At 29.1% G+C, this 17,546-nt stretch overlaps 1 protein-coding gene across 3 annotated transcripts in view; it reads right to left on the bottom strand.

The window, feature by feature from the left end:
* Positions 1 to 1,945: 1,945 nt before the first annotated feature.
* LOC107440296 (peroxisomal Multifunctional enzyme type 2) overlaps positions 1,946 to 17,546 on the bottom strand; it is an 80,191-nt gene continuing 64,590 nt past the window's right edge. For all 3 annotated transcript variants that reach the window (XM_071183013.1, XM_071183012.1, XM_071183014.1), the window contains exons 24-30: positions 13,829 to 13,969; positions 13,079 to 13,217; positions 10,793 to 10,923; positions 9,388 to 9,522; positions 7,814 to 7,955; positions 5,368 to 5,501; positions 1,946 to 2,393 (exon numbers count right to left, since the gene is read on the bottom strand). In XM_071183013.1, coding sequence (XP_071039114.1) covers positions 2,304 to 2,393; positions 5,368 to 5,501; positions 7,814 to 7,955; positions 9,388 to 9,522; positions 10,793 to 10,923; positions 13,079 to 13,217; positions 13,829 to 13,969 — 912 coding nt within the window. In that variant the 3' untranslated portion in view covers positions 1,946 to 2,303. The remainder of the gene's footprint in view (positions 2,394 to 5,367; positions 5,502 to 7,813; positions 7,956 to 9,387; positions 9,523 to 10,792; positions 10,924 to 13,078; positions 13,218 to 13,828; positions 13,970 to 17,546) is intronic.

Below are 17,546 nucleotides of genomic sequence, written 5' to 3'. Positions count from 1 at the left end.
GCCCCTCAGTATATTTTTTTTAATTGCAGAATATTTTAAAAGTTGTTTTAAAACTTCACAAAGTTATTCCTGGTTAATTAAAAAATAATAACATCAGACAATTTATCAAAATTTAATAGAATAATTTCATATTTATCACTTTTACATAAATAGTTTTATAAAAATTATTATGTTTTTTAATTATAACTTATTTTAATATAATATCAACATTTTAATATAACTTAACGATTTTAAAGTAAGTTTATAATTTTAGTTTGTAGTTATTTAATCGCAAAATACGTGCTCTTCAGTATAATTTTTTTAATTGCAGACTATTTTAAACTTCACTAAGTTATTCCTTATTAATTAAAAATTAATAACATCAGACAATTTATCAAAATTTAAAATAATAATTATAAATTTATCACTTTTATATAAATAGTTTTATTAAAATTATTATGTTTGTTAATTATAACTTATTTTAATATAATTTTAAAAGAACTTAACGATTTTAAAGTAAGTTTATAATTTTAGCTTGTAGTTATTTAATTACAAATTATTTTTTTTAATTAATTACAGTCATTTCTTATCAACATTGCAGAATAATTTCCAAAGATAATTTTTAGTTTTTGTAACAGTCTTTATTTTGTTAAACTCAGTTTCATAGCGTTAAAAGAATTCCACCTTGTTTTGAACTCTAAACTTATATTGTGACAAATTATGAATTCCTAATAAAGATTTATAAATTACTTATGTCTAATAATCCTTTGATTTTTAACCAGTAAGCTATCAATGATTTTAATCTTAGTTTACATTTTTAATTTGTAGTTATACAGTTTAATTTGTGTGCATTATAATTTTTTTCAGTTGGCTTGAATAGCCATTATGGTGTCATCGTTATNCTACTTACGATCACTATAAATATTGATAAATTAGGGGGCCCACAATATGGTACCATTGAAAAAGGGCAAAAAAGTACTTAAAATGCTTGTTATAAGTCAGCCAGACAGTTGTAGGATAGAAGGTACGGTAGGGTCAAATGATAGAAAATAACAAATTGCCAGTCCCGTGGGTCCTGGGTTCGAACGCCACGGACAAAGTTTTTATTTAAAAATTATGTTTAATAAAAAAAAATATTATTTTACAATATTACTATACTTTTTTCAGTTAAAATTATTTCTTTTCTAAGTGCTTATAATAGCCAGTCGTGAGGGTCCTGGGTTCGAAACCCAGAATTATTTAAAAATTATGTTTATAAAATTTTTTTTCAATTAAAATTATTACATTCCTAAGTGCTTATAATAGCGCTAATAACGTTTTTGTGTTTGATTATATAACTTAAAATATCGCCTGCACTAATTAATTAGATTATTTCAGGTCACATCTTGAACTTTTAAGATCGAGACCTAGAACATGAAGATCCGATCATCAGAGCAAGAGCTATTCAGGGTTGTCCGCTTTTTGCTGTTGTTTTTTTTTGACCCTCTGCACAATGCATAAAAAGTAAAAATCAAAACCTTTTTCGTTAATGGTTTGCCAGGAGACATGTAGAAAAAAAAAATTCTAATTATCTAAATTCGTAAAAATAATTGTTGATAATTTATGAGTGAAGAATGAAATTGTGATGAAATTTTCCACTATTATTAAAAATAAAAATAATTTTTTCTAACTTTAATTGATAATTAAATAATAATGCGGACACGGCAAATAAAAGAAGCCGGAATATAGAACGGGCTACAAAGAAAATTTCGAAACTCTAACTTGCCAATAAATGAAACAAGCTGTTTTTGAATTTTATTATTAAAGCTAACTTAATTATTAAAGCAAACAATATTAAAGCTAACTTTTCCAAGTGGTTGATATATTGTACTATATATAAAGTACAAATATATTGTACTATATACAAAGACACAGGTATATAAAGACAGATTCAAGGAAGACACAAAACAAAAAGAAACATGCATGCTTCATAAAAATATAAATTTTTTATTTTAACAAATATACAAAAACAATTATAAAAAAGAAAAAAAAATAATGCAACAGGTTTGAGAATATTTTGATCATAAGTCATGTCAATTCATAACCTCTACTTTCGCTCTACATGCTTCCAAGAAAAGAAAATTGAATGCCTTTAAAAATCACTGTTTAAATACAAATAAAAACTGAGATAAATACATTAGATAGATATGCATGTGTATAAAGTAGTTTCAAAGAATATACATATCAAATTAACAATTCATCATTTTTTATTAATATGTCATTTTTGCTGCTAAGTACAGCTGCAATATCATTTGAGGTATATAAATGAATAAATCCCAATCAGTTTACAACTTTGATGACAATTTAAAAGAGTCCAATAGTTTATATACAAGGGATTTATCGCCATTAATTTCAGTAGTTTTTGCAGAAAGAACCTGTAAAAAAATTAAAAAGGAAAATCAATCTTTAGAATTGAATCAGAATTTTATAAAAATTAGGTTATTAATTTTAAAAAAATGGAAAAAGAATTTTTTTTTTCTCCTTCAATATAAATAAATTGAAACAACATAAAGCAACCTGAAATCTTCTAAACTTTACTTTAGTTGATCTTTAATTTAGGAATTTTTTATAACTAAGAATATTAGTAAATTATTCAGTTCATAGCTGTAGCTAATTTTAATATTAAAAATGCTTTTAAAAAGTAAAACTACTTTCATGTTAATATTTTTTTTTGTTGCCAAAACATACACATAGGTATTTTTTTAAAAAAAATAGAGCTAAGAAAACTTGTTTTAATAATAAAAAATGATTTATGCAGTTATTTGAAAGTGACCAAACCACATTTGATGTAAGTGCATATTATATATATATATATAGAAACAGTGTGCAGAAAAACTAATTTTTTTGATAGTTAACTACTTTTTTTTATTACAAATGTAGTCAACTAGAATTTAGAATGTATTGATTACAAACTACTTTTGAAATGTACTTAACTATTTTTAGGAGTCAAATTTTTCTACAGACGGATCTAAATTTGCCTTATCTTAATTTAATTATATCTTAATTTACACTGATGTTCAAAATGGTTTTGAAAAATATACTAACTAAATAAATATACTAAATAATTAAGAAATATTTATTCAGGTTATTATATAGAAATTATCAAATATTTGTGATTTTGTTAAGCATATAAAGCATTTTTATTTCCTCTAAGAAATAAAGTACATAAAAAAATAGAGAGAAAATGTATTCCACTCCACTGGAATAACATGTACATCTTTTAGTATTTAATGTGTACATTTCGATTTGAAGGCATGGCTAAAATGATATAGTAGTTATTCTTCATTATTACTAGTTTAAATGTCAGTAATTAACATATCTAATGTCTAGATTAAGGGAAAAACTTGCCGCTGTGTAACATTTGAACCTTTATTCTTTAGAGGATGCGTAGCCAAATATTTCAACAAAAAATAAGCAGCTTTTAAGCACTCAAAAAGTATTTTCAAGCACTACACACATTAACAAAATGTAAAATAATTTTCTAACACTTTACAAGATCATGATAAAATAACCAGTTTCTGACAAAGAACTCTTTTCTCGATTATATTAGCCATTATAAAAATATCAAGAGGTTTTTAGGTTCAATGTCAGAGGGTGAAAAATGAAGCCTGAAATTGAGAGTATCTTGTGAAATGCAGCAGAGTTGCATATGAGAGTAAGAATCTCACCGAACCCAACTCAGTATATGCACATGCGGACCCGCAAGTATTTCATCAAACATGTCAAATGAATGGCGCTTTCATAAGCTACGGACCAACGGAAAACCGAAATAGATTGTGTTTGAATGAATTGTGAAAACGTTGAATAGAACAATGTTGATAGCACGCTTTTGAATACCATGCGGCGAAAATCGACATGGTAAAGAAAAAAATCTCATTTTTGAAAAGGGAAATTAACCATGTTTAAAAACACTCAATGAAAAAAGCACCTTCAAGGGCTTTTAAAAACTAAAATCGAAAATAAGCACCTTCAAGCACTTTTTAAAAAGGCTATGCACCATGCTTTACTAAAGTAACATTAAAAGCAAACATAAGGAACGATAACAAGGTACTGTTTTGGTTGTACCACACTATTCCTTTGAAAAAGGAGAGAACAATTATACTACAAAATATATATAAAAAAAAACTACATTAGTTTAACTAGTAGTAGCACACTACTTACGATCACTGTAAAAAAGTAAAGCAATCGCTCAACAGCCTGTTCGGGGTCATGGAGGTTAAAGGTCTGCAATTTCATAACCAGCGACATGAGTGTGACAATGAGGTCAGCACTGGCGGACTTTACTTCCCTGAAAAGCTGGTAGCCATTGATTTGAAGAGGAGGGGGAGGGGGGCTTCAAGTCACCACTATGGATCTAAATTCAGTTCACTACGACATTTGAGCTCCTTAACAGCTGAGCCATTAAGGCTCTATTATATTTATATATTTTTACTTGTATATTTAGTAGTTAGTGGGTCTCAAAGCTTTTTCTTCTTTTTACATGATTGGTGCCCTGGTTAGGTTGGAAACTGCTGCACTAGATTATACGAGCAGCAGCAATCATCACTAGATACTATTACCGAATCGCAGGGTAACTTCAAAGGTTACACACATTTTCAAAACTGAAGTGGCACATCTTTAATCAATGTAAAATTTAGTGAAATTTGCAAAAACATTTTCTTGATTGACAATTCCTGTATTGAATAACATAGAGAAAAATCACATCTCAGAAACATTGTAAACTAAAAATTACATTAAGGGTCGAAATAATATCAGAAAATATTGATATCTAATGATAAAAAAATGGTCTAATTTTAATAATATGCATTTCTTTTTAAAAATCTTGGACATTTTTAAAAAGAAAATATTTTTTTATATTTCAAAATTGTCAAACGAATTTATTCATAAGTAAAAAAATAATTCATTGTAAATTCATAGTAAAATTTGTAAAATTATTTCTTTGATAGACAATTCCTCTATTGAATAATATAGAGAAAAATCGCATATCAGAAACATTGTAAAGTAAAAATTACATTAAGGGTTGAAATAATGTCAGAAATTATTGATAAAAAATAATGATAATGATAATGATTTAAAAAAATTATCAAATTTCAATAATATATATATTTTTAAAAAAAATCTTGGATAACATTTTTCAAAGGGAAAAAAATGTTTCTTTCAAAATTGTCAAACAAATTTATTCATAAGTAAAAAAAAAATGTTAGCCCAAACACAACAATTACAATTTTTGATAATCATAAAGATATCAACCAACTTAATCTACTCCATATTTATCGCTGTAGTCAATTATTGCATACTTGATTTACAGTTTAGTACTTGCAGAATATTTAAATAAAAAAATCAAATTACTTGATTAGTTTGTATTTTATGAAGGATCCAGTCAGCAAAAATATCATCATCAACTGTTATAAAAATAGAGGGCTTCATGCCATTTTTAGCAGGTCCACGGGAAAGCATACCTTTTTCAGTTTTCAAATCCATAACTATGAAAAAGAAAAACATTCTATGTATCATTGAGATATTATTATAGCCTTATATATTTCAATGAAACTGTGGCGTAACTACCACTGCGACTATTAAACATCAATTCACTAGTATATAAGACATGCTAACTCTATTTTATTGAGAGGTACCTTTTGATAGATGAAGGTTGGCAGAGTCGATATCACTGTCCCTGGTGACCTAGATGACCCTAGCAACATTTTACCTTGGCCTCAGTTGGGTTCAAAATTAGCTTAATATGGGTCCTATAAAAATATGCGCCAAGGGACCAATATTGGGAAGTCTAGATGCCTTTATAATTGGTCCCAGAATACATGGGTCCTACATTGGCCTATATAGAATCTAAATTGGCTAAATAATGGATACAAAATATCAGGTGAATCTGACAATTCTATACATGATTGATATTGGTTATAAAGTGGCTGTAAAATATTGGAATCAAAAAATTCTACATAGGGCCAATATAGGAAAAAATTGACCTGCTATTTGTGACTGCAGCATTGTCCTTTTCAAGCTGTTGCTTCACGATCTCAATTTCACAGAACGGAATCCTGCACTAACTCGACTACTAATAGCAACACAGGAGAGAGCAAACACACAACCAGCTCTCAGTAACAGCATAATACAGCTCAGAGCAAACTCTCAAAAAAGTGAACACTCAGTGAACTTAATACAACTCTCCCAGTCTTTCGCAAATACAGCAACTAGTGGTATCCGTTCATCAAATTCTATCCTAGATAAAATTCTGGTGGGGGAGTATTATGGTGTAACTACCATTATGATTATTAAACATCAGTTCACCAGTATAAAAGCCATGCTAACTCGATTGGATCACAAGGTACCTTTTGATTAATGAAGGTTGGCATTGTCGATGAGACAGTCTCTACAAAGCTAATTATAAAATTTAAACGAAAAAGAATATTCAAAGTAAAAACTTAATACACATACTTGATTATTAGGGATAAGATGTTAATGATCTAAACATTTTTTTAAAAAAAAGCAAGCCTTAAAGAAAAAAAAAAATTCAAGACTTTAAATGAAAAAATAATGGCCTTAATACAGCTCACCGTAAAACTTTTTTTTTGAAACTATATTTTATGTTAGCTTTTTCTAAAAAAAATTATAAATCATAGCTTGAGTTTGTATTATATATTTAAAAAAAAATAATGTTATAATTAAAATAAATACATAATTTTGGAAAAAAAATAAAATGTAAGTAAGGTAATACTTAATAAAGATAAATCAATCAATTTTGCAAAAAAATTACACTGCATTATCAAGTCTTGTTTAAATATTTTTAAAATTGAAAGATCACCATTAATTCAAAATCGAATTCTTTTATATCTTGAAAAATGTGTTAAACTTGTAATATTGGAGGAAATGAAAAACAATGAGATGTGTGAGTATGCATATATAAATATGTACATTGAAAAAATGTTTACAATTTTTTTTAAAGAAGCTATTACACTCCGAAAAATAGGTGTAAAAGTTGAAACTTGTAGAAATGTATATGTGTATATAGATGTGTCTGTGTGTGAGAGAGAGAAAGAGAGAGTGAGAGAGAAAAAAAAAAAACATGAGCACAAGCAAAATAATGCTCTTAATATCATTCAAAATAAAAAAGGGAAAAAATTCTAAAAAATAAAAATGCTTAAAATGCATTTATTATCAATATCTGTCCTGTTGATCGCATATAGTCAAAACGTGATAACAAAAACATAATTGCCATTGTCTTTCTCTCATATGCCTGTTAAGGCAGAGGGGAGTGATTGTTCTTGTTTTCCAGTGACGCCATGGCCAAGAATTAACTTTTGCCATACCATACGTCACACTTGTTTTATAAGGCGGACCCATTCATACATCCACAGATCGTAATTTCGAACTGAATCAGAGAACGACCAATCTCCAATTCAGTACCCCCAGAGGCATCGATTTGTTATGGGAAGATGGAGGACTTTGCGACTAGATAGATTTTACGTGCATCAGTGACCATTTACTACACATGGAGTGTTCGGCCGGCGGGGTTCGAACCCACGAATTCTCGGACATGGGCCCAGCGCCCTACAGACCAGGTTACCCTGGCCCATAAATACCATTAATTTATTTTAATGCAAACTAAATTTTTGAACCCCCTTTTAAAATTGAGTTAGGATAAAACACTTTTTAGTACTTTAAACTAGAACATGCTTAAAATTAAACATCTCTTTAGGTAAGTTCAAATTTAAACTACCTTTAAAAAAAACTTCATGTTGACTGACAGAATTTAAAATTTAATAAATGGAAAGTCACTTACTCCACTGTGTTTCTTTTTTGCCATTTTTGGTAACATTCCATTCAACTACAACATCAAATTCCTTGACTAATTCAGATTTTCTAGCAACTCTAGTTCCGAGTTCAACAAAACAAGGTTCACTTCTCAAAGATGGATCAAATGGCTGGAAGAGAAAAAAATAGTTTTGAATAAATTTAAAGAGTTTTTTTCTTCTTCTCTTTAATACAAAGTTACTTTTTCATAATTCAAAATCGATAAAAATATTGAAAAAATCTGTTATGATTTAACCGTTGATCAAATTTATAATCAGAATTACTACATTCTGTGAAGGAATTAAAAATTGGGCATCATGTATTGTTGAGGAACAAGTTAAAGCTTCTCGGCCAAGATAGCGCACCAGATCATTCTGAAGATGTTTCTAGCAGAGTATAATATCCCAGTGTTAGACTATCCACTTCATTCACCTGGCTTTGGATTGTGCGAGTACATTCTTGTTAGATAAATAAATGCCAAAAGGGTTTTTTTCTATTTTGATTAAATAACATAAAATTAAAGGTATAAGGTTTGCTCTTCGTCCATCGTTCAAGATAACGATCTCATGCATTCAACTTCTGTTGGTAACATCAGGGTCTGCTTTGATCGGACAATTTATTTTCATTTGCTTGGATCATGACGTCATCCGGTTTCTGTTTGAAGAGTATTTAAGCTTCTGTTGAAGCAATATAGATGGTATTCATTCTTTTCGTTAGTCACTCTGAGACAGTTTGTCTACCAATGTTTTTAAAATAAATTTATTGCTTTAGAAACTTCATTTTCTTGTTGACCTAACAGATACAATGATATTCTGTCTCAGACGTTCAATCTCAGACGTCAATTCTATCCTTTCGCCAAAGTCAAATCTGCATTAAAAAAACAAAATAACACAAAAAAGGGGTGCACATCATGAAGGAGTTCACAAAAGAGGACTTCCAGCACCGTTTCAAACAATGGGGAATTCGCAAAAGGTATGAATAAAAAATGTTTTACAACAATAGTCTACCTTGTCATTTAATAGCCACATGAAAAGGTTTGAATAAAAAATGTTTTACAACAATAGTCTATCTTGTCATTAAATAGTCACATGAAAAGGTATGAATAAAAAATGTTTTACAACAATAGTCTATCCTGTCATTAAATAGCCACATGAAAAGGTATGAATAAAAAATGTTTTACAACAATAGTCTATCTTGTCATTTAATAGCCACATGAAAAGGTATGAATAAAAAATGTTTTACAACAATAGTCTATCTTGTCATTTAATAGCCACATCTTGTATTTCAATATGAGTTCAATATGATAGTCATGTAACATAATCAGGGGTCTGTCTAGTTTTTTCTGAGAAGTACCTATTTTGTGAAAATTTAGACATAATTTGTAAAAAATTTAAATTATAATAAAAAATCAACACAAAAATATGGTAAATATAATGGATTTATCGTTTCTTACATGAAAAAAAATTAAGAAAAAGTATTTGTGAAACTACCGTTAAATGGTAGTAAATTTGGCCTGGGCAGACCCCTGATAATAATACAAGTAAAAGGAAGCAATTTGTTTACTTTATCAGCTAGAATGGCTGAAAGGATAGGCAGTTCAACAGCTCGGCCTGATTTCAGAATTTCTTGCCATAACTGGTTCAACTTCTGAGTAAGCATAATATTTCCTTTGATTTTTAGTCTGCCAGTCATGAAGGCCTGCAAATATTGAGCAACAAATTAGTTTTAAACACATTTAAAAATATTGATGAAAAACATGTTAACCAAAGTTAGTAATCTGCCTACTAATTGACTTCTGACATTTTATGAAAATATTAACATTACAATAGAACTTAATCAGCGCACATTACATATATAGAGCTTAGTGTTAAAATTTAAAGCCACATTTTAATAAATTTGGGGAAATTGGTCATAAAATCAAAAGAAATACAAGGAAGCTATTTACTAATAAGCTTCTTTTGGTTGAAACTTACCTTATTTAAAGATTTAGTTATAAGTTGTGGCATAACTACCACAAAAATTATTAATTATCAATTCACTAGTATATAACACATGCTAACTCGATTCAATCTTAGGGTACCTTTATATAGATGAAGGTTGACATGAAGGATGAACGAATCTCACCACATTGGTGACCTGCGTATGTAATATGAACTCGCCTATATCGAAAGTAACGCCTACTTCAATGGATGGTCAACACTGAATAATTGATCCAGCTATTTGTGTATGCCTCATTGTCCTCCACACATTGTTGCTACTCAGTCTTTATTGCACACAACGGAATCTTGTACACACTCGACTGCTAATAGCAACACAAGAGCGACCACGCACACAACCGTGAACTTAATACAGCTATCCCAGCTGATGCTTCAAACCCGGAGAACTTAATACAACACTCAAAATATGGTGAATTTAAAACACCTCTCCCGGTCTTTTGCAACAAACGGCAATGAATCAACTACTGGTATCTGTGCATTGAATTCTATCATAGATAAAATTCTGGTGGGTGAGTAATGTGGCTTAACTATCACTACAATTATTAAATATCAATTCACAAGTATATAAGACATGTTAACTAGATTCAATCTTCGGGTACTTTTTGATAGATAAGGTTAACATTGTCGATAACACCTCTCCCCCACAAAGTAAAATAAAATGCTATGTTCTAAACTTAGACCAAGAATCTTATAAGTATAAACTTGTGCATGCATACATAATTTTTTTTTTGAAGAGATGACATCCAAGATATTCCCTCACTAGGAAGGGACAATTAAAACCTCAAGAATTATAAGAAACAAATTACAAGTGCCATCATCTATGCCTCTATATGTTTAGGGTTCTATATGTTCAATGATGATGATATTTGCTTATAGGAATTTACGATCGCTCCTGTCGCAATGTTATTAAGTGATATTTCGTAACAAAATGCTTGAAGCAATTCAGGAGAATGAGGTAAGAGAAGATTTACCCTTTGGGGATTAAGTTTTCCCAACATCATGAGAATAACATCTTCATCTTCCATGGTTAACATAACATCAGCCTTTCCATTCTTAGGAGATCCTCGATAAATGGAACCAGCTCCACTCTTCAGGTCAACAGCTAATAAAAGAGAAAATAAATGAGGCAAAGAATACAGAAAGGAGAAGAAGTCCAGCTATTAGAATACGTAACTAAAGGGGGGAACTGCTCGGTTTGGAATGTTATATATTAGAAAAATAACTTTCAGAAGGAGCAATATACTCAGATTTAACAGAGATTTAAAGATTTCTTACAATATATGTAAGTGAAGTATTTTGGTAGAATTGTATTTTTTAATTTGGTATTTTTTAATAAATAATTATTAAGTGGTTCATAATTTAAAAAAATTAAGCTTATGCTTGTTTTTACTATTACATTTCAGTCTTAAGTCAATCCCTCTTATTATTTTAATTTAAAAACAATTTATGCACTGTTATTGATCTTAAAAAAGCATTTTGTTATATATTTCATTTATATAACTGACTTATGATTGACTTATTGTGGGGTTTTGATACAAAAGAAACACTATTTTAACGTATGTTATATCGTGATGTCTAACAAATAATATATCACACACAGCTGCCAACATGGATAGGAAAAAATCCAGTAGATTTTATGAAATAATATAAATTTTAAGAAAATTATTGCATAATGTGCTAACTATTTTACACATAGGGAATTTTAGGGATTTTTAATAGCCATCAAAATCGAAAAACTACAATATTTTCCAATTATGAACATACTTGAAAGGTGTTTACTCATAATTTTGAATATTAATAGGCATTTAATTCATTAAAAGATTCTTTTAACTACAGTAGAGCGCCGATTATCCGAACCCTTATTATCCAAACGTCCAATTATCAGAACTATGTCCGAATTCGCTTTTTTTCCTCATCTCTTTTTTAAGTTTTGAATTTTTTTCACTTATCGACAATTTTTCTAAATTTAAAGGAATAGATAATATCCACTACATCTGAAGACCATATTTAATTTACAACCTTTTTCAGCAGTTTTCTTATAGTAGCCATACATACATGTATTGTTATACAGTTAAACCTACATACCCCTTTAGCCCTCTTCAACTGAAAATTATCATCAAAGAATGNCCTGCAGTCGCTGCAGGACTTCACCTCTTAAACTACCCTACAGAAGAGGATTTATATTCATTTAATGCCATAGAGATTGCAGAGACTTTTCAAGCATACCATGAGATATGATTCAATAGAGGATACAGCACCAACCAACCATTTTAATTTAAAAACAATTTATGCACTGTTATTGATCTTAAAAAAGCATTTTGTTGTAGATTTGCATATATTTCCTTTACATTACTGACTTATGATTGACTTATTGTGGGGTTTTGTTGCACAAGAAACACTATTTTAACGTATGTTATATCGTGATGTCTAACAAATAATATATCATACATAGCTACCAACATGGATAGGAAAAAATCCAGTAGACTTTATGAAACATAAATTTTATGAAAATTGTTGAATATTGTACTAATTATTTTACACATAGGGAATTTTAGGGATTTTTAATAGTCATCAAAATAAAAATACTACAATATTTTCCAATTATGAACATACTTGAAATGATATGTATTGTGTTTACTCATAATTTTGAATATTAATAGGCATTTAATTCATCAAAGATAATTAAAAGATTTTTTAAATTAATTTAAAAGGAGAGTTCTGAATAAAAATAAACTGAAAATTTCAGAACGAAAAAACTTTTGAACTGATTTCTATAAATGAGGTTCGCTTCAGTAAGTATTAGTCATACTTAGTTAGATATTTTAGCAAGCAAGCAATAATCTGTACAAAAATTCTATTTCAATATAAATTTTTTTAAAGAAATTTATTAAATTTTAGGAAATTTTCTAAAATGTACAAAAACTAGGAGAATTATAATTAAATTAGTAGACCAGGAGAAACTGGCAAAAATTAAGTAGTCTACTTTAAACTGGAAGAGTTGGCAGCTATGATTACGTTAGAAAATTTCTTACATAGTCCAGTCCTAAATAAAATAAAATAGGAAATATGGTAATTTTTCTGCTGCTTCAGAGGCCTAACTCCTTAACCAATGATGAATGAAATAAATGTTCTCCTTGTCTAATAAAAATAAAGAAGTACAGTAAAATGTATTTCGACACTGTTGAATGAATAGCACTTGTGTTCACCAAAACAAATGTAATCTTAAGAGAGTGAGTAAAAATAATAGAAATACTCACTCCATTCAGAAATCTTTTTTCCACCTTGTAAAATATTCCAGTTATAAACTACTTTCATTTTTTGAGCAAGTTCAGGTTCCTCTCCCAATCTCTCAGCAAATATCAAAAAGATAAAATCAGATTTCAGACGGGCAGGCATCTAAGAAAACATAAAGCACTCCAATAAGAAAAAAAGGACTTACAATTATTCTGAGATATAATAAAGAGACGTTAAGTGCAGTTTTACCCCCTTGACACATCATCAAACAAACTCTAAACTGTGCGGAATTATTAATTTTTTGATATAGAAATGATCTTGGATTGCACTGTAAACAACAACTTGCAACGGAATGCCGACAGAGATGCCAACTGCTCCGCACACCCCAAAATAATTTTAAAAAATACAGTAAATAACTACAAACTAAATTTTGATAATATTTTACTATTTTTGCTTGCTTTTTAAAAGGCATAACTACTATAAAGTGGTGAAATTTATAGGCTTACGAATAAAAATGGTGGATAAAAATCTATTAAATAGATCTTATTAAACCAAGAATCACAATTGATAAACTACCACTTTAAAATAGTTATTTGCTGTCTGCAGTAAGTTAGCATCTCTGTGTTGCAGATGTCTGAGACACGTCAATTATTGTTCTGACATAAGAAACAAATGACGTCTCCCAGGCGTCCTCGTATGTCAAGGGGTTAAAGAAGTTTATTCTATCCTATTATGAGTTGCCATTGTAACTGAATAAGAGAATTTCCACCTACTTCTGCAAAACTCTGATTTGAATCATCAGAGGCTGGTGCAAAAGACATTTTTTCTTCTTCCTCTGGATTTTCCCAGATAGCTTGCAGTTTCTGAGAGGCTAACACATTCCCAGTAATCTTCAGTTTCCCAGACATAAATGCCTACATAAACAGTGATTAAGATTAATATAATAGGGTTACAATCTTTAAAAGTAATTATTTGTGTGTATGCTTTGATAAAAATAAGCAACAATAAAGCATTAATGAGGAAAAAAAGCTGAACAAGAAATAAAATAGCAGCCAACACAAAATAGAAAACAAAAATAGATTCTATTACTATATAAGTAAAATTTTAAGCAGGTTATCAAGCATAGAGTATACATACCTGCCAAAATTGGAGAAATAAAAAAAGGAGATTTTACTAGCGACATTTTTTAGGCTACGAGTAAAGTTTTGATACATCATGCATAATCATGGAATTGACTTCCATGAAAGAGAAAATCAAAATTGAAAATAATATAAACACTTACATTTAACAAAGTAAAAAATATGTATAGCAATCTTAATCTAAAGAATATTTTTTAAAACCATTATTTATAATTACTTACACCATTTTATTTCGTCAAGTATTGGGAGAAATTTGCCTTCGTGAAGGACTTTTTGATGGAACTAACCCGCATTTGCATTACATGGAGAGGAAAACTACGAAAACCACCCACCGTCAGCCTAAGGGTAAGGGGACTCTAACCCATGATCCTTCTACCATTGAGGATATTTTACGTCAGCACTGTGGTCAGTGCAGAATTTGTATCGACCACCCATAGCTGGGATTCGAACACGGTTCACCTCATTGGAAGGCAAACACTGTCCCCTGAGCCATCGAGGCTCATTTAAACTATTAACACTCGACATACAGCAGTATTGGCAATAGTACCATCTGTTGAGGAATAAAAGCAGTCTTTTGCCACCAGCGGATATTTAATCACCAATTCTTTTTCTTCTTCAAAGTTCTTCAACGTGTATGGAGAAATTTGGGTAAACAGGAGATAGTCGTAAAAGACAGGAGTCTTCAATAAAAAACAGGAGACTTTGTAGGTATGCATATATATTCTAGAAATTTCACTGTAATTCTTAATATTTGTATCCAAATATTCTGATCAACAAATCACTAATTTGGCAGTAAATCCAGGCAAAATAAACTCATGTAAATGAATCAACTTTATTAAATTTATTTAATATCTTAAACTAAAAGTTCTTAGGAATTTTTTTCTAATTGTTTATTAAAATAATGATTAATAACATTTTGAAGTATAAGGTACATCTTACGTTACTTTAAAACAGAACTTTAAATTAAGAAAACTAAAATTTGAATTTAATGGATCAATTAAGTTTCAGAGCTATAAAACTTTACAAATATATTATAAAACTTCCAAAAAAAATCACTTTTTAATTTTCACTTTTGAAAAGTTATTTGACAGTTGGTCAGAGCCCTAACCAAATACACGAATTGTAAAATTAAAATTGAAACCATATTTCCTTAAAGTTATCAGCAAATTTTTATTTTGTAAGACATCCTCAGTACCAATTAATTTGAATAATTAAGGTTTACCCTTTGAACCATAAAAATGCACCCCAGTACAAGAATATCCAAACATTTGATAAACACATTACAACTTAATTGTAACAACAGTTAGCCCATTAACAATGCAACAAAAATGTAATACCCAATAAATTCAATTTTCAAAGCCTCCAAAATACTTAAAACCAGTTTGTAAAAGGATTAAAATAAGGTTTACGCAAGAACCATGGTTAGTATTTTATAATTTGCAATAACTTGAATATTACCATAACTCAATATTTTTATGATTTAAAAACCCTTTTTTAGCCTCACTAAAAATTTCTCAACATGCAGATTAACGTAATCGTTGAAACACGAGGCTTTGCATTATTAAGAATTACGTGTTGCAGGGTGTGTAGCCAGATTTTTCAACAAAAAATAAGCACCTTTCAAGTACTTTTTAAGCACTCAAAAATATTTTTAATCACTTTCCAAAATAATTATTAAGATCTGTACAGTAATAAGAATTCCTTTTTTTTCTATCGTTTAAAGTAATTTATAAACATAAAACCAATAAAATTCAAAAGCATTTTTAAAAACTTCACATAATCATTATAAAATAATTAGTTTCTGATGAATATTGCAGATGATAAATATTGTGAAAGTCATGTATTTTTTGCAATTTAGAACGACAATCGACAAGGCAAAGAAATTTTTTTTTAAAAAAAAAGATAGAAAATTAAGCACTTTTTACAAACTCTGAATAAAACAAGCACCTTTAAGGGCTTTTAAAAAATGTAAATCAAATATATGCACCTTTAAGCACTTTTCAAAAATGCTACGCACCCTGTGTTATAATAGATTACTTCATGCAACTATAAACTTATAAACTAAACATGGCATTGCATCAGTGGCACAGATCAATATTAATGTTATAAAATATTTTTTTAAATACAAATACTATAAATGCAAAAACATGTGCTGAAGTAATTATTATTTGTGGTAAAAATTTAAATTATTAAGAGCATTGGAAAATAAAATTTTTTGATTCAGGTTGGCTTTAGAGACAGTAAAGTTTATGAGGTATATGGTTTATAGAATTGCGTTTCATACATTTTCAACTCTATTTAACTTTCTATTGTCAGTTTTTCGCAGTACAAAAATTAAAAAAAATAGATGAATAAAATTAGCTACAACCAAGGTGATAACAGTTTGTTTTACCCTTCTCTAGCATCAAATAAAGTATAAGTGAAGTATTTCTTATCTTCATATCATTTGCATTGCCAGCATTAATACAACATTCAGTGCCTGACTTATCACAAGGTCCGTGAGGCCCAGGCCTAGGGTCTCCTAAACGTTACAAATAATTTCTTTTTGTGTTTTTCCTTAAGAATTGTCAATTAGAATTACGAGTTAACAAAGATTGAAATAGATATAAGCCCAAATTTACTAATATATCATAATTTATTCATACAATAAATAATTCACAAAAACTTCATTATTAAACAGATAAATTTTGCTTAAAGCAACAACCTGACAGTTGTGTGCCTAGGGCCCCCACATTTCTAAATCAGGCCCTGACTACATTGATTCATTTAAAAATTGAAGTATTAAATGTAGACATTCAAAATTAATGGCGAAAATGGGAAACCAACCATGAACAGGGTTCATACTCTTTCTAAGAAAGTAAATTTCAGGAGTTTCTAAGGAGTTTTTCAGGAGTACAATACAATAAATTCAGGAGGTGCGAGGGAAAATTATATACTTTGTATAATTTTAATATAGCTATTTATAAAATTAAATTTACAACATTACAAAAAAAACCACAAAATAGTAAATTAATAAAAAAAGGATCTTAAAATATTATTTATTTTAAACACTTTTTAAAGACATATATGTCTTATTCAGTTCTTCACATATTTTAAGCTTAGATATTTTTTCTTTAGCATGACGCCTTAAGGCATTTGCTTTTGAAATTAATGAGAGATCACATTTTTTTCTGCCTGATCAGAATAATCATCAGAAGTTTTATTAAGTTCTTGTATATCATCCTCCAAATGTTTCTTTTTTCACCCTTAGCTTTATTATTTGTAATTACTTTCTCTTTTTCCAAATGTGCAAGATATCTTTGAAGTGCAACTGTAGCTGAAACAATGAGTTCTTTTGAAATAATGACTTTTT

This window comes from Parasteatoda tepidariorum, chromosome 7 (genome assembly GCF_043381705.1).
Source record: "Parasteatoda tepidariorum isolate YZ-2023 chromosome 7, CAS_Ptep_4.0, whole genome shotgun sequence".
Lineage (NCBI taxonomy): Eukaryota > Metazoa > Arthropoda > Arachnida > Araneae > Theridiidae > Parasteatoda > Parasteatoda tepidariorum.
The sequence above is the reverse complement of the archived record's forward strand: the minus strand, read 5'-3'. Positions and strand labels throughout refer to the sequence as shown.